Consider the following 25,153-nt stretch of genomic DNA (forward strand, 5'->3'; position numbering starts at 1 on the left):
AGGAGTTTATTAATTTATTTATTTTTGCTGTGTTGGGTCTTTGTTTCTGTGCGAGGGCTTTCTCCAGTTGCGGCAAGTGGGGGCCAGTCTTCATCGCGGTGCGCGGGCCTCTCACTATCGCGGCCTCTTGTTGCGGAGCACGGGCTCCAGACGCGCAGGCTCAGTAGTTGTGGCTCACGGGCCTAGTTGCTCCACGGCATGTGGGATCCTCCCAGACCAGGGCTCGAACCCGTGTCCCCTGCATTAGCAGGCAGATTCTCAACCACTGCGCCACCAGGGAAGCCCTGCTTTTACTTCTAATCTTCCCAACAGCCATGTGAGACAGATGGAAATTGTAGATCCTTTCAACAGATTAAGAAGATAAGGTACAGACTGGGTGTGATGTACCCTAAGTGGAGACTGGACTGTAACCTAGGTCTTCTGGCTCCCAAAATTCTTCCGTGTACACAAAGGAATGTTTAAGGTCTCTGACTTGAAACTTCACTATGTATCTAGAGGTTAAAACTTTGAATATTTAATTATTTAATGTCCTTTTTGAATCTTCCTTTTTCATAAAAGAAAAATTTTGAAAGTCAGCTTCTTAATTTGACTAACTTTTTTCCTTCATCTTTAGGAATGGTTCTAAGAATAATTAGTGATAAAGGATGGGCCGTGGCTATTGACTTACTGTTAAAGCAGTAGAGTTTTACCATTTCCTGTTATTAATTGGGTCATTAGCATTTATTCTGCAGAACTGGGAGTGTTCTGTGTATGATAATCACAGTATTGAAGCTGGGTAGAGTCCAGAATTTTCTTCCCAGATATGCAGTAAAATCATACCTGCCTTATAAATAATGAATGTAGCTAAAAACTAAGTGGACTTTCTGGTGGACACTGCAGAGGGAGATCAGGAACTTTAAGTCATCTTGTTGCAAACCATGTTAAGAAATTCTGCTTCCTTCATTTACTCCAGTTGTAGAATTCCTCTTCCTTGAAATTTCTTCCTGCATATTTAAGATACAGACAGGACAATTTAATTTATTACTTGTGGACAACATAGGCAAACATAACCCAGTGTCATTTTTATTTTAGATAGACATTAAGTTGATTGGAAAGGGAATAGAATCAAATATGGTAATGTCACTTTCACGGTCACAGTTTTAGGGCTCATTTGTCAGTATTTTTTAGACATACTTGTCTTAAATGTCGGTAGCTTCTACATCAATAATGCTTTCTTTTTTATAGTTTAAAGAATGTGACAGAATTATCTGATATGTACCTTATAATCTACCCACCAAATGCCAACAGTATTATTTAGAACTCTTATATCTGTAGCCAAAATATTTTTGAAATCTTTTCATGAATTTCTATAATTTAAGAGCAGTGATTTAGTACACATCCATTCATTTGTTCTTAGCAGTTTTGGTAAACCAAGTTGTTTTAAGTGAGATAGGAGAAGGCTTGGGGATTGTTTGGAGGGAGGAGCAGGGCATTGGGTAAATTACCAGGTGACAGAAACCTGAGCCCTTCGGAGAAAAACATAGTAGACTGCCTGGTACCTGCTGTTATCCTGTTGTTTGTTAGTAAGAGGGTTGTTTGTACCCTGAATGTTGCACACATAACTTGATACTGTTTCTGTTAACTCATAGTTTTATACGACTGTGAATTAAGTAGCTTTAAATTTTCTAAGTGTGAGTTAACATTAATGCAGAAATATTTCAGTTACCACTGAGGAAAAAAACACACTGAGGTAAACTATTCTCTTGGCCACTAGAGGGCATGTACACCATCTGTGGAAATTTATGCCATACTGCAAATGGTGCTCACTTAGGAAAATAAATATTTTATGCTGGTGAGGATGTGCTGGCCTCCTATAAATAGCCTATTTCCAGCCTCCTCATTATAGGAGGTACTGAATATACTGTACATCATTAAATGGAGTTGAAACACACAGACTGGATCAAGTTATAATCTGGTACTCATGTTTTGTTCTTCACTAAATTGTAAACTTGGTGAGGAGGAGCTTTGTCTTATTTATCTTTTTACCCCATTCAGTCTTTAACAAATGTTTATTTTGTGCCTGCTTTGTGCCAGGCACTGTCTGAACTGCAAATGTAGTGACGAACAAGTGAGAGCTTGTGTTTCATGGAATTAAAATATGGAGATAGGGGACTTTCCTGGCAATCCAGTGGTTAAGACTCCGCACTTTCAATGCAGGGGGCGCAGGCTTGATCCCAGTAGGGGAACTAAGATCCCACGTGCTGTGCAGTGTGCCAAAAAAAAGAAAAAAAAAAATGTGGAGATAGACAACAAACAGGAAAATAAATAAACAAGATGTAGGGGGATGAGTAGTATCCCCCCAAAATTTGTGTCCACCCAGAAGCTCAGAATGTGGCCTTATTTGGAAATAGTGTCTGTACAGATGTCATTAGTTACGGATCTCAAGATGAAATCATCCTGGATTTAGAATGGGTCCTAAATCCACAGGGAAGAAGGCCCTGTGAACATGAAATCAGGGACCAGAGTGATGCAGCCTTAAGCCAAGGAATGCCTGGAGCCACCAAAAGCTAGGAAAGAGGCAAGGAAGGATTCTTCCCTAGAGCCTCCAGAGAGAGCACAGTCCTGCTGCCACCTTGATTTGGGGCTGCTAGCCTCCAGAACTGTGAGAATAAATTTCTGTTGTTTTAAGCCACCAAGTTTGTGATAATTTGTTATGGCAGCCCTAGGAAACAACAACATACAAGGTAATATTAGGTAATAAGTGCTACAAAGAGAAATAAAGACGGGTCATAAGATAGATATGAGGGCAGGGAGGGTGGGCATAACTATTTTAGAAGACAGAGAAGACCTCTCTGAGGAAATGACATTTGAACAGATACTTAGAGTGAAGCCTGTGTGCTATGATCCATCCCTGAGGAAATTTGGGGAAAGCGCTCCAGGAAGCAGGAGCAGTAAGTGCCAAGGTCCTGAGGGAGGAACAGGATGGGGGGGGCAGAGCAGAGAGGAGAGCGGTAGGAGATGAGGGCACGGAGGTGTCTTGTGACTGTGGTGTGTCCTGATTACACCTTTGATTAGTTGGGCAAATGAAGGAAAGAGGAATGCTGGCAGTTAGGTTCCTTTGGCTGTTCTATTCACCTGGCAGCCATCCAGGCATTTGGGAGGGACTAATGGAAACACTGCAGCTGGAACCTGCGGTTGGACCGTCGTTACATGTTGGTGAGCATCAGAGTGAAGAGGGACAGCCTGCGTGCCAGCAGCCTTCCACTCCAACCTCAGCCCAGGGTCAGGCTGGCTCACGTGCTTGGCCCGCTCACCTGAAAGAGAACCTCAAAAGTAAGAGGCAGGGGCCAAGGTGTCTGCTTTGAACCAGCCCCTGGGTTTATTTGCAACCCAGCAAACAAGGGGTGTAGACCTATGTGAATATGCATGTTTTGTTCCCCAAACTTCCCTTTTTCCAGATTTAAGAAAGAACTATGGAGGAAACTCTGAAATGTGTAATCATTTCTCAAATACAGCTTTGCCTGGAGAGACACTGAAACTTTGGGGAAATGATTGCAAAATTTATTTTACCTAACGTGTAACCAGAGCCAGTTTAATAACTTTTAAATGATAATTTGCAATAGAAATAAACAGATAACTATCACTTCACGTTATTTCCTCTTTTTATTATTTTGAAATATTAATTTTAAGTTATATCCTTAAACATGCCACTTTTCAAAATTTAATAGACTCACAGTATTGTGAATATTTGAAAAATAGTACCTAAAATATACTTTGCCTGTTTCTTGTGTTTTATTTTATATATATATATATTTTTTTTTAATTAATTAATTTATTTTTGGCTGCATTGGGTGTTCGTTGTTGCACGTGGGCTTGGGCTTTCTCTAGTTGCGGAGAGTAAGGGCTACTCTTCGTTGTGGTGTGCGGGTTTCTCATTGCAGTGGTTTATCTTGTTGAAGAGCACGAGCTCTAGGCGTGCAGGCTTCAGTAGCTGTGGCTCCCAGGCTGTAGAGCACGGGCTCAGTAGTTGTGGCACGTGGGCTTAGTTGCTCCGCGGCATGTGGGATCTTCCCGGGTCAGGATTCAAACCCGTGTCCCCTGCATTGGCAGACGGATTCTTAACCACTGCGCCACCCGGGAAGCCCGTCTTGTTTTTCAAAGAGCTAGTATTTTATAATTTATACAACTTTTAATCCTCTCATTTAGTTGTTTAATCTTATGATCTTCATTTCATTTCTTTGGCAATGAAAAGTAATAATAATTTTACTTATGGGGTTGTTTGTATTGTTTGTGGAATTTCTTTGGTCAAACTACTTGGAAATTTTAGTACCAGGTCTTCTGAGGATACAGGCTCTTTCATAGAAGCTATGTAGCCCCTTGGAAAACTGTAGCAGTGGTGCCATCAACAAGAATAAACCCTTACACTGTAGAAAGGTCCATAAAGGACCCCTGCAAATGGTCTAACCTTTATTCATTTTTAAAGGTTTAATCTGGGTTTCTCATGAAGACTCGGAATTCACATCATTTTTACTTCCATTAATGTGTATTTACATAAACACATATGTAGTTGCATATATGCATGTAGAGAGATACATGTTTATGGGCCATATGTCTCCTCCTGTGAAGCCACCTGAGATAACAAGATGGGAGAAGAGGTTGAAACTCACCTCATTTAATTATTAGCCATGAAACATTTCTTAATATTTAGAACCAATTTATTCCATTTGGTTTTGGTTTAGGAGATTGGTCAGAATTGAAAGAAACTAATGAGTCTATTTTCTTTCTGTTACTTTTCATTTCTATCTTGTATCCAGTATTAACTAAGTGACTAAAATTTCTGAAGATCTTGTCTTCCTTTGTTCATGGTAGAAAGGCTTATACACCATCATAGCCTGGGTTTGAAACCTTAAGAACCCAAACACTGTATAATTCTACATTGAGCCAATTCTGGATCAGCTTGTTGAAAACATTTTAAGGAGTTTAGCAAAAGAAAATCCTGTTTCGGGGCTTCCCTGGTGGCGCAGTGGTTGAGAGTCCACCTGCTGATGCTGGGGACACGGGTTCGTGCCCCGGTCCGGGAAGATCCCACATGCCGCGGAGCGGCTGGGCCCATGAGCCATGGCCGCTGAGCCTGCTCATCCGGAGCCTGTGCTCCACAACGGGAGAGGCCACAACAGTGAGAGGCCTGCGTACTGCAAAAAAAAAAAGAAAAAAAAGAAAATCCTGTTTCAATGACTACTTTCTGATTTCCTCAGTTGTTTGAGAAATTTGTTATTTGCTAGATTTTTTTAGAAGTTAAGATCAAACATTCTGACCATCTCAGTTTCTACCAGAGTGAAAACCAGTTAATCTATTTAAAATGGAATCTTACTAGAATTAACAGGTGATTTAGATTTGAAAGATAGTATGTTCCACTACAATCAGAAATTTCCCCTTTTATACAACATACCGATTTTAAACTTTACCAACAGGTTAAATTTCTGTTGTACTTTTTGGATCTGACTTTGTCCCAATGATCAAATCAGCTCCAAAATTATTTATTAAAAACATAGTGCTGTGTGTTTTAGGGCTAGAAAGAACCCTTTACATTTGCCAAGTGCTTTATAGTTCATCAAGCTCATTCTTCTCAGTAACCCCATGATGAATGGTCCCCATTTGCCAGATGAGGAAACTGAGCTTCACATTGAAGCATTCATTCACTCCAGATCATTTAACTGTCAGACTTGAGCTTAGGTCTTCTGACTCCAAGCCCAGCACTCTTTCCTCAAGAATCTCACAGTTGGGCTTTTAAAACATATAGAACAAAACCAGACAGAACGAGTGCCCACAAGGCCTTCTAAGAAGGAAGAAATTATTCTGCACAAGAAGGCAGAATGTGTCTGGTGAGGACAGTTAATTGGTTTGGCAGAATGGTGGGGTATTCTGTGCTAAGCTTAGAGAAATGGAATGAGCAGGTGGAAATTGGGGTGGAGGAGCGAGAGGGCTCTCAGCAGACTGACCTGACAAGAGAGGAGGGGTGCCATTGTGGAATGCTGGGTTCTGCGTGTGGTGGGGAAGAAGGAGCCCCTCAAAGGATGACCTTGAGCACCAGTGGAGCCAGTCAGAGGTAGCCTGATTTCCAGTAAGTGTGAAGGTGTGTTTGGAGTGAGGCGGGGAAGAGGTTGAGGAAGAAATGTAAGAAAGGTTATAGATCATTGACCTAGTTTGCCTGGAGTTGCTAAACAAAAGCAAGTGAGTGCTTGAACTTGACAGTGAGGTTTCAAACCAGGGATGTACGAGAACTGTCTACAGAGGGTGGAAAGACCTGCTTAGGAAGTTTCAGCTCTGAATTGCCTCTGTAAAAGCTGCTGCCACTCCATCCCCTGCCCTGTTTGTTGTCTAAATGAAGGGAAAGGTCAGCCCTAACCGGCAACTTTTTTCAAAGGCTTATTTAAAAATGAAATGCAACAAATTGAATTTGTTAAATTATAATGGCATGTCTTTCTTGTTTTGAAATATTTCCCTTTACGCAGTGACCAGTGATACCCCAGGCACCTAATTCTGCTCTTGTTCTGCAGCCTGGAGTACTCGGGTACTTTGAGTTCAGTGGCTCACCCCAGCCTCCTGGTTATTTGACCTTCTTCACTTCAGCATTACATTCATTAAAGAAAGGTAAACATGATTCATATTAAGACATTAGTACTTGAATAGAAATGTTTGTATATTGATATTTTCTGTTGCATATGTTATCTTTATGATTATATATTTTAGTTTTCTTGATTCTTTTTCTCTGTATTTGTGTTAAATAATTACATTATTTTATGGTGCACTGGCAAACAAAATTTTGTGCTATTTCAAGTATAGCCTCTTAAATGTTTAGAGACTATTATTTTTTAAAATGTAGCTTGATCACACAGCGTCTGCAATGATATATTTTGCACTTCAAATTTTATTATATCATAATCTCTTTTTTTGTGTGGCGTTACAAATCTTGGTCAAAGTTTTCAGTGGTTGTATTGTCAGTTGGATGTATCATAATTTAGGAATACATTTTCTTCAAGAAGTATTTCTATAAGGATGAAAGTCATGTCACGTTACAGGATAAGCCTACTGCCAGGTTCACTATTCTCAAATCCATATATATTTTTTTACTTAGCTAAATCATGTATTATTTGAGTGTCCTACTTTTTAAATTAAACGTTTTTCATGTTGCCCATTTTTTCGTGTTGCTCCATGTTGTTTCTCTGTATCAGCCATGACCTTATGTTAGTTCTCTTCTAGATACTTTGATCTGCTCCTCATCTCCTTGTTACCACTCTGGTCCAAGCCCCTTTCCCACCTCTACCCTAGGCCAGTGGGCACTTAACTGGTATCCAGTCTCACCCCTCCTTCCTCACACTAGGGCCTTTGTGCTAGTCCTTCTTCCTGAAATGTGCCCTCTCCCTCCCCACTCCCCAGGGCCCAGCTGTCCACCTGTCAAACCCCTATTCATCCTTCAGATTCCAGCTCAAATATCACATCCACAGTCTACCCCCCTGGAGAGAGATTTGTTGTTTTCTTTCATAGCACTCAACACAGTTTGTATTTATTGTGTTGGCCAAAATGTTCGTTCGGGTTTTTCCATAACATCTTACGGAAAAACCTGAATGAACTTTTTGGCCCACCCAATATGTGTATAGTTATGAGATGATTTGTTTACTGTCTGTCTTCTTCCCTGGGCTGGGAGATTTCTGAGGGTGGGGATTGTCTGTCTTCAGTTTAGTGTTCTTTCTCCAGCATCTGGCACATAGCAGGGGCTCAATCACTATTTGCCAAATGAGTGATCAGATTGATGGCCATGTCATCTTGCCCTCAGTAGGTCAGCCAAAAATATGTAGTCATCCTCCTATTACTGGATATTACATTGCTTCAATATTTTGGGGGGGTATTGTAATAGTATACTATTAATACGTCAAATAATTATAGTACTGGCTATTTTAATATGTCCATTGTCTTAAGGTTTTATACATAGAGAATCTACTGTATTCATGCTTTTCATGCAGGGGACTCTGGGAGAGGAACTGAAGCTGTCACATTAGGTGTGTCTTCTGTCCACTTGAAAGACTTTGAGCTGCACAGCTTCAGGTGACTAAGAAGGCTCAGTGAGTCAGAGTTTGAATTTTGAAAACAAAATACTATCAACTTAAATAAGCTTAAGCAGATAGATGTTCAAAAATCTTCTTAGAAAAAAAAAAATCTTCTTAGAAAACTAAATAAAGTCCTTTGAAGATTTTGTATAAAAGGGTAGCCTACAGTCAGTCACTAAAATGATGACAGCATTCAAGTACTTGAGTTGGAGAAGCTATTTCAAGATTTGGAAGGATGTTTTGTTATCCAGTTGGCTTATATTGTGTGTTTATGATTCATCTTTTTCATTCAGAGGTTTCCAAAATTTTGCTTCTTTTTGGAAAAACCTTTCTAAGTATAAGAAATTATACTTTTCCTCCCTTTTTTTTTTTTTTTAAAGTTGACTTACCCTTGTTTTTTTCTTTTTTTTTAAGCAAGGAAGGTAATAAATGGATAAAAACGACTTGAAGGTACAAAATGAACCTTTTGGTCAAATCACTAATTTTGACAAATGATTACATGAAATTTCTTCTCAGAATAAATCTAGCTCAATTTACCTGTACTACATTTCTTCCCTCTCTTGTGATTCTGGTTGGGTCTTATAAAATCCTGCTGCATATGAACTTTGCAAGAACTGAGTTCATTCTAATGAATAATTTATACCCCATTTTTTTGGGTAAACTCCCACTTAAGCTTAATGAACCATTTTTAGAAGAAAAAGACAAATTTGGAAGGATTACCTAAAATAAATCTTGCCTTGAGCATCTGGGTTTTTTCCCCCTTTTCTTTCTCCTACCCTGGAGTCAAATGGTATTTTACTTATTATTAATAGCCAGTGTTAAGTAAGAGAAACATGTGCAGATTTTTTTTTTAATGGGACAGTTTGGAATGTAAATTCTAGGTCATTGTTGTGTTTCTATTGTTTACACAAATTGAGGCCTGAGGAACATTTGACACACTTAACATTTGGTTATAGAGAGCTTAACTGACGAATTGTTTAGTCTGTTGTGGTAGAAAGCAGATCTCCTGGTTCACCAAGCCACAAGCATATATAAAATACACATCTTTCCATTGCCTAAATGTTTTTTTTTTTAATTGTCTTAGAAATAGCCAGGACACTGTCTAACATTCGTTTCTTGAAGCTAGCTGGCCATCAGTCTACAGATATTTTGAGAATGTACCATATATGAAGCATCCTGCCTGGGTGCTGTGGGGCTGCTGAGAGGGGACATCTCAGTTACCTGTGTCCTTTACCTATTGCTCTCCAACGTGGTCCTGATTTGTCAGTTGATGTCGGCCCTCCTCTTAGGTGGTGTGGGCAGTAACCCTTTTGTTATATTTCTGTCCATTATTTTCCTAGCCATTTTACCTTTATCATTTTTTATTTAGCAGTTCTATATTTTCATGTAGTTAAATCTGTGGTTCTTTTTCTTGATTTATTTTTTTAGAAAAATCTGGTCACTAATTAGTTCACTTCTTTTTGAATTTTAAAGTTATTTGGCACTTTATGCTGCCTGGATTTACTTTGGCTTAAAATACAGAACACAATTGATTTTCCTCCCTTCTTATTGGCTAATCAATTAGCACCATTCACAAAATAATGCTTTCTTTATCCTTCATCTTGATGATGCCTGTTCTATCACAAAATATTTTCTAATATGTAATTGGGTCTATTTCTGTGTTTTCTCTTGGTCTAGATCCCTCTTTTTATACGAGTAAATATAATTTCATTTTTTACGTTGTAAGTAATTACCTGGTGAACTCTGGACTCTGTGTACTCTAGTTCTGGTGTTTTATGGAATATTCTTTTATATCCATCTATGCATTTGGCTGAATTTGGGTTGGAATTTTATTAAATGTTTAGGTTGACTTAGAGGTAATTGACATGTTCATAAAATTTAGCTTCCCTTTCTAGGATCACAGCATGATATTAATTTATTCAAATCTTCCTTTCAGTTTTTTGTAAAAGGTCTTACACATCCCTCATTAATGGTTAATCCTTTTAAAGTGCTGAATGATTAACTGTGGGCTGGCAGTCTGTGTGTTTCAGGATCCTGGGGAAGCCCATCTCTTGTACTTCTTCACTCTTCCCAGACTGCAGAGCCTGTTCTTGGAGCCTTTCCACCTTTGATCTTGGCAGACAGGCCTAAAGAAAATTTGGTAGAGGGGCTGATATTTTTAAGTTGCTTACTTGATTTTCTTCCATCTTATGATTATTTCATTATTTACTGTAAAAATCTCTTCTGGTAAAATGTTGTTATATTCTGTTATGATTCAGTGACTTTTCTTTTTTTTTTTTGCGGTACGCGGGCCTCTCACTGTTGTGGCCTCTCCCGTTGCGGAGCACAGGCTCTGGATGCACAGGCTCAGCGGCCATGGCTCGTGGGCCCAGCCGCTCCGTGGCATGTGGGATCCTCCCGGGCCAGGGCACGAACCCATGTCCCCTGCATCGGCAGGTGGACTCTCAACCACTGTGCCACCAGGGAAGCCCCAGTGACCTTTTTAAAAGAGAAAATTTGCAACAAATTTTGTTCAAAAGGAATGCAGTGCCGCCTGGGGGACAAGCAGTGGCCTGGGATCTGGCAGTATCTGGTCCTTAGCCTTTGTCTACCCCTGTCAGGGTTATAAACTTGAACAAAACATTTAACTTTTCTGTGTTTCAGTTTCTCTGTCTGTAAAATTGGAGAGGGTGGAGGTAAGGGTAAATGCTTGTTTTACAAGGCCACATCATGTGTGAAGTACGTTGTGTGTGAATAAAATAATAGTCTGAAAATCTGTAGCAGTTTAATGAGAAAGCCATTGGCTGAAAGCGCCTGAAGTAAGTACTGTGTCTGTTTTCTTAAAAGCATCTACACCAGATAGTATGTACCTTGACCGACTAGCAGACACAGGTCTTCCTCTTCCCTTTTCCTGGAGCACTCCATACCTGCTGTTTTTTGTGTAGTTGGCCCTCCGTATCCACAGGTTCTTTACTTTTGGATCCAGCCAATCCTGGATCGAAAATATTAGGGAAAAGAAAATTCCAGAAAGCTCCAAAAAGCAAAAATTGAATGTATCATGTACCCGGCAACTACTTCCATAGCATTATGTTGTAATTACAACTGTTTACTTAGCATTTACAGTCTATTAGTTGTTATAAGTAATCTAGAGGTGATTTAAAGTATACCAGAGGACATGTATAGGTTACATGCAAATACTATGCCTTTTTTTTTTTTTTTGCTGTACGCGGCCCTCTCACTGTTGTGGCCTCTCCCGTTGCGGAGCACAGGCTCTGGACGCACAAGCTCAGCAGCCATGGCTCACGGGCCCAGCTGCTCCGCGGCATGTGGGATCTTCCCGGACCGGTGCACGAACCCGTGTCCCCTGCATCAGCAGGTGGACTCTCAAACACTGTGCCACCAGGGAAGCCCACTATGCCATTTTATATAAGGGACTTGAACATCCATGGATTTTGGTATCCAAGGGGAATGGGGGGCTGGAACCAATTCCCTGTGGACACCAAGGGATGACAGTACTGCATGGTGTTCTCGCTGTGGAACTGACTGCACGTCTGTCCCACCAAAATTTGAGCTGGTTTGTTCAGACAGTATTTATTGAGCGCCTTGAGGCCAAGGTTTTGTTGTCTTTCTCCTACAACTCTTAACAATTAGCTAAAAGTTTGAATGAATGACTAGTTAAATGATACTTTACCTTGAAATTGCTCAGGTTGGAGTGATTTTGGCAGAGGGATGTTGAGTCATTTTGGATCCCCTCCCGCCACCACTTCTCCTCATGCCTGGCCTTTCAGGTTCCATAGACCAGTGTGCAGGACTCACTCCCACTGGACTGGATGGAGTCCCTGCCTGGCTCATTCTCCTTACTCTTTTTTTCTTGGCTTCTCGCCATCCCCTGACACTAGAGTTCTCATGAATTGAATTGAAATTCACATGATACTTAAATGTGATCTTCAAAATACACTAAACTGTTAACTAAAGACGTCGTTTCCACTCCCTTCATTCACCTTTAGGAATTCCTAAACATAGTTGACAGGGAACCTTGAGGCATTAGTTTTCTAAGGAACACCTTTGGAAAATAGTTGTAATGAATTTTTTAGAGGAAGAAGTAATTCCAGTGTAGGGTCCCTCTACTCCACTAGGTGGCGTCTGATGGTGCTGTGATTTGCTGGTAGAATTGAGTCAGGGCACAAGAAGCTCCCTCCTCCATATCCTTATTAACAAATAAAGCTTTTTTTGGAGCACTTTTCTGTTAGATTGTGAAACTTTGTACAACATCAAGAGGTATGAAAAGTAGGATTTTCTTATCCTGAAAGTGACATTCTTAAAGTCATTGGAAAGACAAGGGATTGACTTCTTAGGCAAGGTTGACTCTGAAATTGCCTTATTTTCTCAGGTTCCTGGGTCTCACTCTTGGGAGTTTGGACCAAGCGTTGGGTTTAACGATTCCCTGTGAATGAAACAGGTTCTAGGTCACTGGTTTTCCCACATAATGTCATTTGTTGTCACTATACTCGCTTAAAGAGGGAAATCTTTTTCTAACTAACTGCCTGTGTTCTGAGGCCCTCTGGGTACTGATTAATACACATTAGAAATTCCATACCTTTTGTTCCCATACCTAAAATTGACTTTTTAATTATGTTGCTATTATTTTAGCAAGGATGTAATCATATTTCATAGGAAATGCTTTTATTCCTATTATGACATCTCTTAAGCCTTGTAAGTGCTGCTAGATAAGCACTAAGGCCAAAAACAGACATCCCCGCACTTTGAATTAGCTTCAGAAGCATGATTTATTAATTCAACAAACATTTGAGGATCCACTTTGTGCTACAGCCGTAAAGAGGAGTAAAACTTGTTCCTCACCATCGGGGTGCCACCAGCTAGTGTGGCCAACAGGTGTGCTTACCCACAATGTGAGTGCAGTGACACATCTGTGACAGGCTTCGTCGGAGCACGGAGGTAGGGCGTCCGGATCAGTTCAGGGAAGACTGGAGGTGGGGAGGATTTCCCAGGAGAATGAGGGGTCAGCCTTCAGGTAAGTGTGTAAGGACGGGAGAGTGGAAGATAGGCGGCGTTGAGAAGAGCAAAAGGTGTGCGGAGAGCTCAGAACTAAATTTAGTGCCCATTTGTAGATATTTTGATTCCTTGAACCCGTGTATTTGAAAAATTACACCATCTTTACTTTCTAATTGTCTTGTGGTATTTTCTACCTTTTTAAAGGTGTCCTGTTTTAGTAGTGTGTATGTGTGTGTTTTGATTTTTGATCCTATTTCTTCAAGGTTGTTGGGGGGTTTTGGTTTTTTTGTTTTGTTTAAGCTGAAATAAGTCTCCTAGACAAAGAACCAAAAACTAAAATCTTAGAAACCTCTCAGGGATCACCTTCTAAAATAAAGTCACAAACTTATAGTGAAACGACTTGACTCAGTGCAGACAAACCCCATTCTGGTCTCCACTTGACCACTTGTTATGTAACATTGAGCGTGATAAGCTGATACTGGACGGAGGGCTTTACCTGGATGATCCAGTCTTCAGTGCCACTCTTTGAAGTAGAAACTGTTATTATCTCGGTGTTACTGTCTCAGGTGAGGAAGCTGAGGCTTGGAGGAGGTTGTTAACAGAATCCAGGACACTGTGAGGCAGAACAGTGGCTCCCCAGAGATGTCCACATTCTAATCCCCAGGACCTGTGAATATGTTACATTACATGGCAAGAGGAAATGGAGGTTGCCTATGGATTTGGGTTGCTAATCAGCTGACATTGAGAAAGGGAGATTATCCTGGATTATCTGAGTAGGCCCAGTGTAATCAGAACGATTCTTAAAAGTGGCATCGAGAGGCAAAGAATATTGTCAGAGTGATGCAGTATGAGAAGGACTTGTCCGGCCATTACTGGTTTTGAAATGGAAAGGGCCACAAGCCAATACAGGTAGCCTCAAGCCAAGGAATGCAGGTAGCCTCTAAATGGTAGGAAAGGCAAGGAGATGCATTCTCCCCTAGAGCCTCCAGAAGGAACATTACCTGCTGTACCTTGATTTTAGCCCAATGAGGCCCATTTTGGACTTCGACCTCCAGAACTGTAAGATAAATTTATGTTTTTTTAAACTACTAAGTTAGTGGTAATTTGTTACAGCAGAAATAGCAACTTGATATAGTCATGTACCAGTAAATGAGGAGTGAGATAGGAATCCAGGACCACATCACTCCATCTGCCTCTGTAATCTCTGGAGGTGGGACAGGTGGCACAATATGGTGATTCCTACCTCCTGGTCTTTGCCCATGATACTACTTAAAATGCAATGCCTTGCCCTAGTTGTTATCTGCCTTCCTAATTTTTCAAGGCCTAACTGAAGTCCTCTGGGATTTGTAAATATTGCCCAGCCAGCATGATGTCTGGCACACTGTGGACATCAAGTGGAGATTTCCATCCACTGGCTCCCTTCTTGGAACTCCTGTTGAACTCGTTGGCTGTGTCTCCCACTTAGCAACCAACGTTGTTTTCTGATTTTCCCTTAGACTTTAGTAGTATCTTCCTATCAAGTAGTCGGAAACTGACTGTCCTGATCAGTCATGTTAGTGGCAGCTGTCCTGTGTGACCACAGCTCACCAGTCACCCCTTCTCACTGGTCTTCAGGTTCCCCATCAGCAGGATAAGGGAACTTTGCCCTAGTTGCCTCTAAAGGAAACTTCAGCTTGAAAATGCATTGGCCCTTGGCCTGTTTTTTTTTAGACCTGGGAGCTAAGAATTGTTTTTATATTTGTAAAGAGTTATTTAAAAAAGAAGAATATGTGACACCTATCCTAGACCCTAAGAGCAGCGTAAGAGGGGATGGAGAAGGGATTTCTAAGCAGATGTGTTTCTTTTGTGAAGTCTTTGCCTCCCTGAGGGTTTTTTTTTTTTTTAAAGGAATTTAATTGAAATACACACAAGGGACATATTTGAATTGATCATTTTAATATTATGCTCTGGTTAAATGAGAACAATGGTGTGAGGGTGTTAAGTTTACTATCATGTTAGTATATAGAACAGTGCATATTTCTATAGTTTATGTTCCCCTAAAATGATGTATTTGGAACTATATTTTTCTTGCCCTCCTCTCTAACTCACAAGAAAGAGAAAAATCACAGCTAAGGAGTTACATGTTTACTTAGAGTTCAGCAGTATTTTGGCATGTACCAGAATGTGCATATTGTATCTCTGGTGCCCATATTGCCAGAGTTTTTTTCTAGATAATTGCTTTGTGCTTTATATTAAGAATTTTGAGAGAGTTCCCTGGTGGTCTAGTGGTCAGGATTCAGTGCTTTCACTGCTGTGGCCCAGGTTCAATCCCTGGTTGGGGAACTGAGATCCTACAAGGCATGTGGCGCAGCCAAAAATAGAAAAAAGAAAAGAGAATTTTGACAGTATACAAATCTCAGAGTCAGATTTCTGTGGAAAAAAATGCAAGCAATAGCTATAGTTCATACATTGAAAACAAACATTTCTATAAACTATTGCATTTCTTTGAAGATTTTTTCATTTTAATGAATGCATTTAAAGTGTGTGAAATCATCTAGCGAATGATGATGAATCACCATGTAAATGCTGAGTAATCTTGGAGGGGCTGTTGTTATTCCTTTTTATATAATCCTGTCGTTTTCCTTTTTCCTCCTTGTCCAAAACCTTGTAAAGAAGAGTTGGAAAGCAGAAGTTAATAAAAATGGCAGAGTATAGAGTAAAATGAGAATCGTTGCCAGGGTGGAAGGTACCACAATACAGGTTTGCCTTTGGGAGTGTCACTACTTCCCAGAGTAAAGAAGTGAGAGAGGGCTTCCCTGGTGGTGCAGTGGTTGAGAGTCCGCATGCCGATGCAGGGGACACGGGTTCATGCCCCGGCCCGGGAGGATCCCACATGCCGCGGAGCGGCTGGGCCCGTGAGCCATGGCCACTGAGCCTGCGCGTCCGGAGCCTGTGCTCCACTACGGGAGATGCCCCAACAGTGAGAGGCCCGCGTACCGCAAAAAAAAAAAAAAAAAAAAGAAGTGAGAGAATTTTCCCCAGGGAGTAAATAACTTAGCCATGTAGATTAAAAGCCATGTGACTTAACCCAGTGGTATTCAGTTTTGAAGTATTTCATGGTTTATTTGTTAGCAGTTTCCTTTATCAGTATTTTTCTTGACCTGATATTCCATTTTGTCCTATGATCCCTCAGAGATTAGCTCACATGAAAGCCTCCTGGAGAGCAGATGGCCAGTCCTGATGTAAAAATTTCCATGTTGTTCAGTTCCAGCATTTCTGCTCATTATTTCATTGTATCCTTGGGTACCTTACTTTGTAGGACACCAAGTGCTGTTTACTCTAGCCCTCAGAGAGAATTAATTTCAGAAGCTCGGCAGTTTATACCCAGAGTCACAAGGTTTAGAGTCCCACCTTTTCCTTTCCGAAGGAGAGAGTGGGGCACATTCTTTAAAATAATCATTCTCTGCTCTTGGATTCTTAAAAATAATCATTCACGAAAAAATCTTTGTCTTATGTTTCCTTCCCAGATAATTGTCCATTATTAAGATTTACTGGCTAGTGGGCTTATTATCTTAGCCTAATCTTCTTCCTGAGTTACATGAATCTTGCTTTTTCATCATTGCCACCTTGGCACAGTCCAGTAGAACTATAAGATGAACCACGGAGGTATTTAAAAATTTCCTGGTGGCTGCGTTAAAATTTAAGAAGAAATAGGTAAAATTAATTTAATGATTTATATTTTATTTAACCCAGTGTACCCAAATTATTAGCATTTCAACATGTAATCAGCATAAAAACTATTGAGATATTTAACTTTTTTTTTTTGAACCAAGTCTTTTATACTTAACAGCCCCATCTCAATTCAGCTGCTAAATGTTCATTGGACATACTTGATCTGTATTTAGAGTTCATAAAATTTACAGTTGAAAAAGTGATTTATATACCAAATATTTATATTGTTTCATTTTACTTATTTTATTGAAATATAGTTGATTTACAATATTATATTAGCTTCAGGTTACATACCCATGTTGTCTTAAACATACTTAAACATTTTCTGATAACTGAATTGAGTATCACTTTTAAATTAAATTAATTAAAATCAAATAAAGTTAAAATTTAGTCCCTCGGTTGCTCATATTTCAAGTGCTCATTAGCCACATATGGTTAGTGGCTACAACATAGGACAGTGCACTCAGGGCCTGGGCCTCATTATCCAAGTATCCCGGGGAAAACAGTTATTTCCTAAGATACTGAGTCTCCTTCCTGCAGGCACATCCTTGAGTTAATGCGTCAGAGTGTCCTCCTGGTAGTCTTGGTAATCTGGTAGTTGCTGAGTGCGAATTGTGTAGCTTTGCTTCTGGCAGGACGCTTTATTATTAACTTTAAAGCACAGTTAAAAATATATTAGTAGAAAATAATCTGAAATAAATATATATATATACATATGTACATATCTGAATCACTTTGCCGTACACTTGAAACTTATACAATATTGTAAATCAACTATACTTCAATAAAAAGAAAAAACTATTCTCTTTTGCTAACAAAAGAAACGAATTCTTGTTCTTTCTGGAATGTTTGAGAATTTTAATATTTTGCCTCACTGAGGTCTTGCCTCAGAATGTGTTTGCTTTACCTTAATACTGAACTGAAGTTTTAATATTAAAAATTGAATTTAAAGCAGTGGTTTTAAGCAAAATGAAGTAGTCTGATATTAAAACATTAGGCAGTGGCCAAAAACAAAAAACCTGAATGCACACCAGAAAGGTCACAAGTGAGCCAGATGAATCTGAATAGAAACCAGATGGAATTTCAGATCTTTCCATTCTCGATGCATCCTTGGTGGTTGCCATGAGGTAAATGGTGACAGTGGTGTGTGGAAGGTGCAAGAAGGTCAGCGGAAGCTCCACCTGTGGGGGCGTGGGAAGCAGGGGTAGAGCATTCTGTTAGTGGCAGAAAAGAACCCTAGTCTCATAAAAGATAGCAAAGGGTAAACCTACAATACATCTAAAAGTAGACAATGTTTAATGGATCAAAGAAAGGCTGTTTGTTACTCAAAGCACACAGCGAATCAGCATGATAGTATTCATTCTGCTCACCCCACGTCTCATGGGGAGCCTAGTGGTGGCTGTGTGTGCAGTGGGTTGCCTTGTAGCTGAGGGACACAGGGCCAAGGACTCAGCACCTTTTGTAGCAGGCAGCAGTCTTCATGCTGTGGTCACCTTGACCTACTTAGTGTCTGTGTGACCTGCTACAGAAACTGCTCAGTAACTACTGCCTTCACCCAGATGTTCTTTCAAGCTGTTGTTACATCTTGCAGGTGTCTTTCTGACACCTTGCACTGGATGGTTAATAGAGACTATAACTGGCCAGTTACCTGGCTAACAGTTTATTGAGATTTTTTTTTTCTTTATTATGTTGAGGTAGGTTTCCTCTTTGCCCACTTTCTGGAGAATTTTTATCATAAATGGGTGTTGAATTTTGTCAAAAGCTTTTTCTGCATAGTCTTTCCTTGTTAATTTTCTGTTTGGATGATCTGTCCATTGGTGTAACTGAGGTGTTATTAAAGTCCCCCACTAGTATTGTGTTACTGTCGATTTCCTCTTTTATAGCTGTTAGCAGTTGCCTTATGTATTGAGGTGCACCTATGTTGGGGTCATATATATTTATAATTGTTATATCTTCTTCTTGGATTGATCCCTTGATCATTATGTAGTGTCCTCCCTTGTCTCTTGTAACATTCTTTATTTTAAAGTATTTTATCGGATATGACTATTGCTACTCCAGCTTTCTTTTGATTGCCATTTGCATGGAATATCTTTTTCCATCCCCTCACTTTCAGTCTGTATGTGCCCCTAGGTCTGAAGTGCGTCTCTTGTAGACAGCATATATATGGGTCTTGTTTTCGTAACTGTTCAGCAAGCCTGTGTCTTTTGGTTGGAGCATTTAATCCATTCACGTTTAAGGTAATTATCGATATATTTTTGTGGTACGCGGGCCTCTCACTGTTGTGGCCTCTCCTGTTGCGGAGAACAGGCTCCGGACGCGCAGGCTCAGCGGCCATGGCTCACGAGCCTAGCCTGCTCTGCGGCATGTGGGATCTTCCCAGACCAGGGCACGAACCCATGTCCCCTGCATCGCCAGGCAGACTCTCAACCACTGTGCCACCAGGGAAGCCCATATTATTATTAACTGAAAGGATCATGCCGTTGTGTTGGACCATTGTTGGGGGAGGGGAGAGCATGATTCTGAATTTATTTTAAATTATTAACACATTCAAAGACCTTAATTAAAGTATTAAAGCTTCATTTTAGGACAAAATTACTCATTTTATAAATGACAAAGGCCCCTATTGTAGAAAGCCCTGGAGCCCTGCTTAACAGAATGTTCTGGATATGGAGATGAGAAGTGTTACTTTCTTGTGTCATTTTGACACTGTAAACTTCCTCTGCTAATTCATGTACTCCTTGTACACATGGGACTGCAAACTTAAGCTGCTTCATCCAGCAAGATTTCCACTATATGCAGGAACTTTAAAAATGTGTGATTTTTGTAAATTTCTCTGTAAAAAATAAAATTTTGAAATTATAACATGTTTGGGCATGTTAGAATCTGCTCTGTGCAGGCAGCTGTCCATTCTTTTTTTTTTTTTTTTTTTTTTGGTAACAGCACGGGCTCTGGACGCACAGGCTCAGTGGCCATGGCTCACGGGCCCAGCCACTCCGCGGCATGTGGGATCTTCCCGGACCGGGGCACGAACCCGTGTCCCCTGCATCGGCAGGTGGACTCTCAACCACTGTGCCACCAGGGAAGCCCTATGCCATTTTTTTAAATTTAAATTTTGAACTAATTTTATGCTTGCAGAAAAGTTGGAAGAATAGAACAGGGAGTTTCCTAACGTCCTGCCTTCACTTAGCTTCCCCCATGGTTCACATATTATTTAACCATTTGTTAGGGTGCTTTTGCCAAAACTAAGAAATTAACATTGGTACAGGATTATTAACTAAACTGCAGACATTATTGAATTTTGCCAGTGTTTTCACTAATGACTGTTTTCTGTTCCAGGATCTGATCTGGGATCCTACATCACATTTAATTAGTCTCCTCCTATAACAATTCCTCACTCTTTCCTTGTCTTTCATGATATTGACACTTTTGAAAAATACTGGTTGTTTATTTTGTTGCTCAAATTGTTCTGGCTTTGGCCATTAGGAGCATCTTGGGTTGGCGCCTGTGTCCTTTGAACATATCGCCCTCCTTTTATGAGCACATCTTTCGTTCTGACTTGACAAGATGTTTCAGGCTCATCTTGTACTTCCTTTGCCCCAGCTCTGGGATCAGCCTCTTCTCCAAGAAGCCCTGGTTTCTTTTTATTGGAGAGTGACATTTAGAAACCCAGATCTGGGTACGAGATATGCTCTTCAGTATTAGGTGTCATTACTTCTAGGCCCTTTCAGCAGAAAGAGCTAGGACATATACGTATTTATACCCACACACATGCATGCCTCCTTAGTTCTATATCTGTTTTCTGTGTCATAAGTTGTAAGGTTATACAAAAGGTCATAAGTTTATACTAATTTTTTCTGATTCCAATCTAACACCGCAAAGTTCATTTTAGCTTTCCCCTCTTCGTATGTAACTTTTCTCCTGCCCTGAGAAGCCTGGCTCTCATCGTCTTTAGTTTTACAGTATTCAGTCAAGATACCGTTTGCTGTTCTCTTCTGGTTCATTCTTTCTCCCCACTCACCACCCCTTCACTGAGGTGTGATGCATTTGCAGTACAGCTAGGTTGGTTTGTTAGTGCTTGTTGTTCCCCACTGGATCCCCACACATGCTAGTTGGTATCATGATTTTAGTTTTTGCGTGTGTGAAGGCTGTGAGCTTTGCCGTGGTTCTGATACTCAGAGGAAGGTCAGGCTGCCTCACCCCTGTTCTCCAGTTCCCATTACCCACCCCCTCTTTGCCACCCACCCTGTAAGTAAGCCATTTCCGTCATTTCTGGTTTATTCTTCTTTTTCTTTAATATTTATTTATTTACTTATTTTTATTTGGCTGTGCCAGGTCTTAGAATTGCGACGCACGGGATCCTTGTTGCGGCACGCGGGATCTAGTTCCCCGATCAGGGATTGAACCCGGGCCCCCTGCATTGGGAGCGTGGAGTCTTAGCCACTGTGCCACCAGGGAAGCCCCATTTCTGATTTACTCTTCTTGTGTTTCTTTGGTTTTGTGCCATTTTAAACTCATCAGGTTTGTGCTAGATTGTCCAGCTGCCGTTAGGGACACGGTCACTCTCACCTCATCCTCAACAGCCACTCCTCCTCTGAGAGGAAGATGCCGCCACTGCTGGAAGATGGGCCGTGTGGTTAAGCTAGAAACTTCGTGTGTTTAGCACCTTCATATTTTAACTACTTAGATATCAGTTGGTAGCATTTAAAGTTTAACTGATATTTTATTTAACGTTTGCTAATAAAGCAGAAAGGGGATAGGAAAGAATGCACCTTTTCCTACACCGTCTTATCCACCTCCTTTAATACTAGATAGTTTAGTCAGTTCTTAATCACACAAATATTACATTAAATATACTCCTTGGGGGGGAAAAAGAAAGCTTCACACCTAAGGATAAAGTCCCCTTTGATCTCCATCCCCCAACATGAAACAATTTTTATTATCCTTTCAGATTCTGTATACATTTCTAAACATACGTGCCTGTAGGGGAAAACATTTTATGTGTGACGCTTTTTTCCACATAAAAGGTATACTTTATCTTTCTTCAGCTTGCTTTTTTACTCATATGTGTCTTAGAAAATCTATTCATGTTGTATAGATAGCCCTGCCCCACTGTTTTTAACAGCTGCAGAGTACTTCTTGGTGACTGTCCTTGCTTGTCTCTTGGTGCACATGTATAGACACTAAGAAGTGGAGCTGTGGGGCTGCAGGCTGTGTCCCTGTCCCACTGTGGTCACTACAGCAGATGCTCTCCCAAGCGGCTGCCATTTTACCCTTTCCACCAGCTTTGCATCAGAGTACTCGTTTCTCTGCTGGTCATCAATATTTGATATTTCCTGTGTCTCAAATTTTGGGCATTTTGAAGGTGAAAAGTGGCATTTTGTTCTCATTTGCTTTCCTCTGAAATAGTGAGGTTGAGTGTATTTTTAGCCTTTTATATTTCCTTTTCTGTGATTTGACCATTTTTAACTGCTTTCTTTTTCTTACTAATTTATGAGTTACTATATATGCTAGATTGATTCATTTAACTAATATTTATTAATCAAGAGGTCAATATGCAGATGCCCAGACACTGCTTTAGGTGCTGGGGTAACAGCAATAAACAAGGTTTCTGATTTCACAGAACTTAAGAGGAAGTTGGACCAAAGAATATCTAAATAAATCAGTAGGATTATGTACCAGTTAATAAGTGCTATTAAAAAATTAGAGTAGGGCTTCCCTGGTGGCGCAGTGGTTGAGAGTCCACCTGCCAATGCAGGGGACACGGGTTCGTGCCCCGGTCCGGGAAGATCCCACATGCTGCGGAGCGGCTGGGCCCGTGAGCCATGGACGCTGAGCCTGCGCGTCCGGAGCCTGTGCTCCGCTACGGGAGAGGCCACAACAGTGAGAGGCCCACGTACCACAACAACAACAAAAAAAATTAGAGTAATGGTAGAGAGAGGACCTGAGTCAGGAGGGAGCCCCAGTTTCCCCTTCCAGACCATCCTCTGAGTGTTTTCCCGGAGGCGGGTGGTCAGGGAGGGCTTCTCAGAGAAGGTGGGGTCAGAGCTGAGATCTGAATGATGAGAAGGAATTGGCCGTGGAAGTGTCCAGACAGCACAGCATGTGCCTGGGTGGGGCTAGTGATTCGGGGGGACACGGACGGACACAGTGCAAGTGCTTGTCAGAGACAGGTGCACAGGAGTAGACGTGAGGTCTGTTTCAGGAGGTTGTTTCTTCGGCTTCTCCTTTTCTGTCTAGGCTAGGTGCCCAAAAAGAGCTTTGCTCTGGGGAATTTGTGCGTCAGGATTTGATCACTGGGTTTTGTGGTGGTTTTAAGGCATAGGCTTTTTCTTTTTAATAAAGGAAAATTTTCTGTTTCAGATTACCTAGGAACAGTACGATTTGGGGTTATCACAAATAAACATCTTGCGAAACTGGTATCCTTAGTACACTCTGGAAGTGTGTATTTACATAGACATTTCAACACATCACTTGTAAGTATTTTGAAATCACGTTTATATTAGCGCAGTGGTTCTTAACCTTGTTTGGATCACAGACTTCTTTGAGAATTGGATAAAATCTATGGATACTCTCTCTAGGGGAGCACACATGATTTTATATTGCAAACTGAGAGTCCCTACAGCCCCTCTGTAGAGCCCATGCCCCTGGTTCAGAACTCATGCATTAGAGGGCTCTTGGATTTAACGTCTAGAAATTCTGTTTATATTCTTAGATTTTGATACAGCCTTGTTAGTTTTCCTTCTTGGATGAAATTGCAGAGTTACTCTGTTGGAGAAGTGTTACTCTGGGCCCATGTTCTCAGAGGTTAAGCTTCCTTTGGGCAATGTTCTTTCTTCATTTGTTCCATTTATCAAGAGTAGTAATGTGACATGCTTTTCTCCTTTAGCTGATGAAATGGATTTTGAAGTTCTTGTCAAGTCACAGTGAGAAGTTGTTGGCTTTCCACCCCAGAGAGCCTCGTTTTCCATTGTTGTCTTTGTTCCCTGATTTTATTTGCTTTCTGGTGGACCAGCCCCAACTCAGCTGTTTCTGAGCTTTTGACCTGTATCCTGCTTAGTGCTGTGCTTCTGCTCTGTTTATTGCTACTTCCTCAGTCTCAGCACTGAGTTTATTTTTCTTCAGTATTTTCTCTCTCTGACTTCATTGATGGTGTCAGTGACTTACAGGTCGAGTGAAGACCAGATCTCCCGTACCCAGTGTGCCCAGCCCTTTAATCCCACGCTCCCCTCGGCTCAGTGTGCAGGCCTCATGCTGTTAGACCCTCCTGGGGGGCGCCCTCAGTGCCAGTCACCCTGGCTTCTGCATATCTCTATATCCCAGATGGCTTTACTTCTCGCAGTTTATATTCCCAAAGTCAAATGTATTTCTGTGTTTTCCAGATAGAAATGTTGATTATGTTTTTTAAGACTCCCACCATCCCACTTTGGGAATCACCGCTGTGATGGTTTCTCCGACCACCCACCCACTCTCCTTGTTTCTCTGTCTAAGCTTCTTTTGACTTCATCTGCCTTTGCTATCCTTTTCCTTCATCCTTCCTTTATAGCATGCTATACAACCAACATATATCGTGTTTATGTATAGTAAAGGGTACTGAGGAAGAAATTTAAAATAGATGGAGAAAAGAAGGTAGGACTGAGAATGATACTGAAAAAGATACTGGGTTTACTGCATCAGTTCCATACTTTTTAAGGTTGGTCGGTTGGTGTAGCAGCAGAATTCCTTTTAGCAAATGAAATAATACTGGGATACCAGTATTTTTTAAAAATAAAAGCAGTGGACATCTTTGTTGTAAGCCAATTTAAACCTGTATTTTGGGGAGTGTAAAATACCTCATTTTGTGGAACTCTCCAAAGCATTCTGTGGGGAGTTTTGTTTGAAAGAAACCCAGTGATTTATATCACTGGAATTTCAAAAATAATTTTGTGTTGACATACTCTTGATTATTATAGGAAAACAAAGCAAAAAATCTAGGTGTATCTCTCCTTCATTCTGTACACATAAAATGTGATCCGTGGCCTTGTACAAGTTCTAGGTCACTCATGGATTCATGCAAATATTTGTTGAGTTCCCGCTCTGTGCCAGGTGTTCTGGTCACTGGGGGTACATGTGAGCAAGGCAGATCCAAACTTCTGCCCTAACAGAGGGTCCCCAGGGACCAAGTTAAACATGATTTTACCAAGGTAAAAATTACCCTTGACTCCATCATTTCTGTTCCCTTAGAGCTCCCCTTGCGCAGGGTGGTAGAGGTCATTGTTGCCAGCAGCAGGCAAGGAGGCTTATTTGTTGATAGACGAGTCTGTCTAAAGGGAAAAAGATGAACCACATGATATGCAAGTCACCTCTTACAGCTGCTTTTGCTTTTCCGA

The 25,153-nt window shown here is 40.8% G+C and overlaps 1 protein-coding gene across 3 annotated transcripts in view; it reads left to right on the top strand.

Annotated features, from left to right (window-relative positions):
- Positions 1 to 25,153, top strand: part of TXNDC11 (thioredoxin domain containing 11) — a 64,033-nt gene that overhangs the window by 19,263 nt on the left and 19,617 nt on the right. For all 3 annotated transcript variants that reach the window (XM_024744155.1, XM_024744156.1, XM_024744157.1), the window contains 2 exons: positions 6,537 to 6,630; positions 23,148 to 23,260. In XM_024744155.1, coding sequence (XP_024599923.1) covers positions 6,537 to 6,630; positions 23,148 to 23,260 — 207 coding nt within the window. The remainder of the gene's footprint in view (positions 1 to 6,536; positions 6,631 to 23,147; positions 23,261 to 25,153) is intronic.

Source organism: Neophocaena asiaeorientalis, unplaced genomic scaffold (genome assembly GCF_003031525.2).
Source record: "Neophocaena asiaeorientalis asiaeorientalis breed wild unplaced genomic scaffold, Neophocaena_asiaeorientalis_V1.1 scaffold91, whole genome shotgun sequence".
Lineage (NCBI taxonomy): Eukaryota > Metazoa > Chordata > Mammalia > Artiodactyla > Phocoenidae > Neophocaena > Neophocaena asiaeorientalis.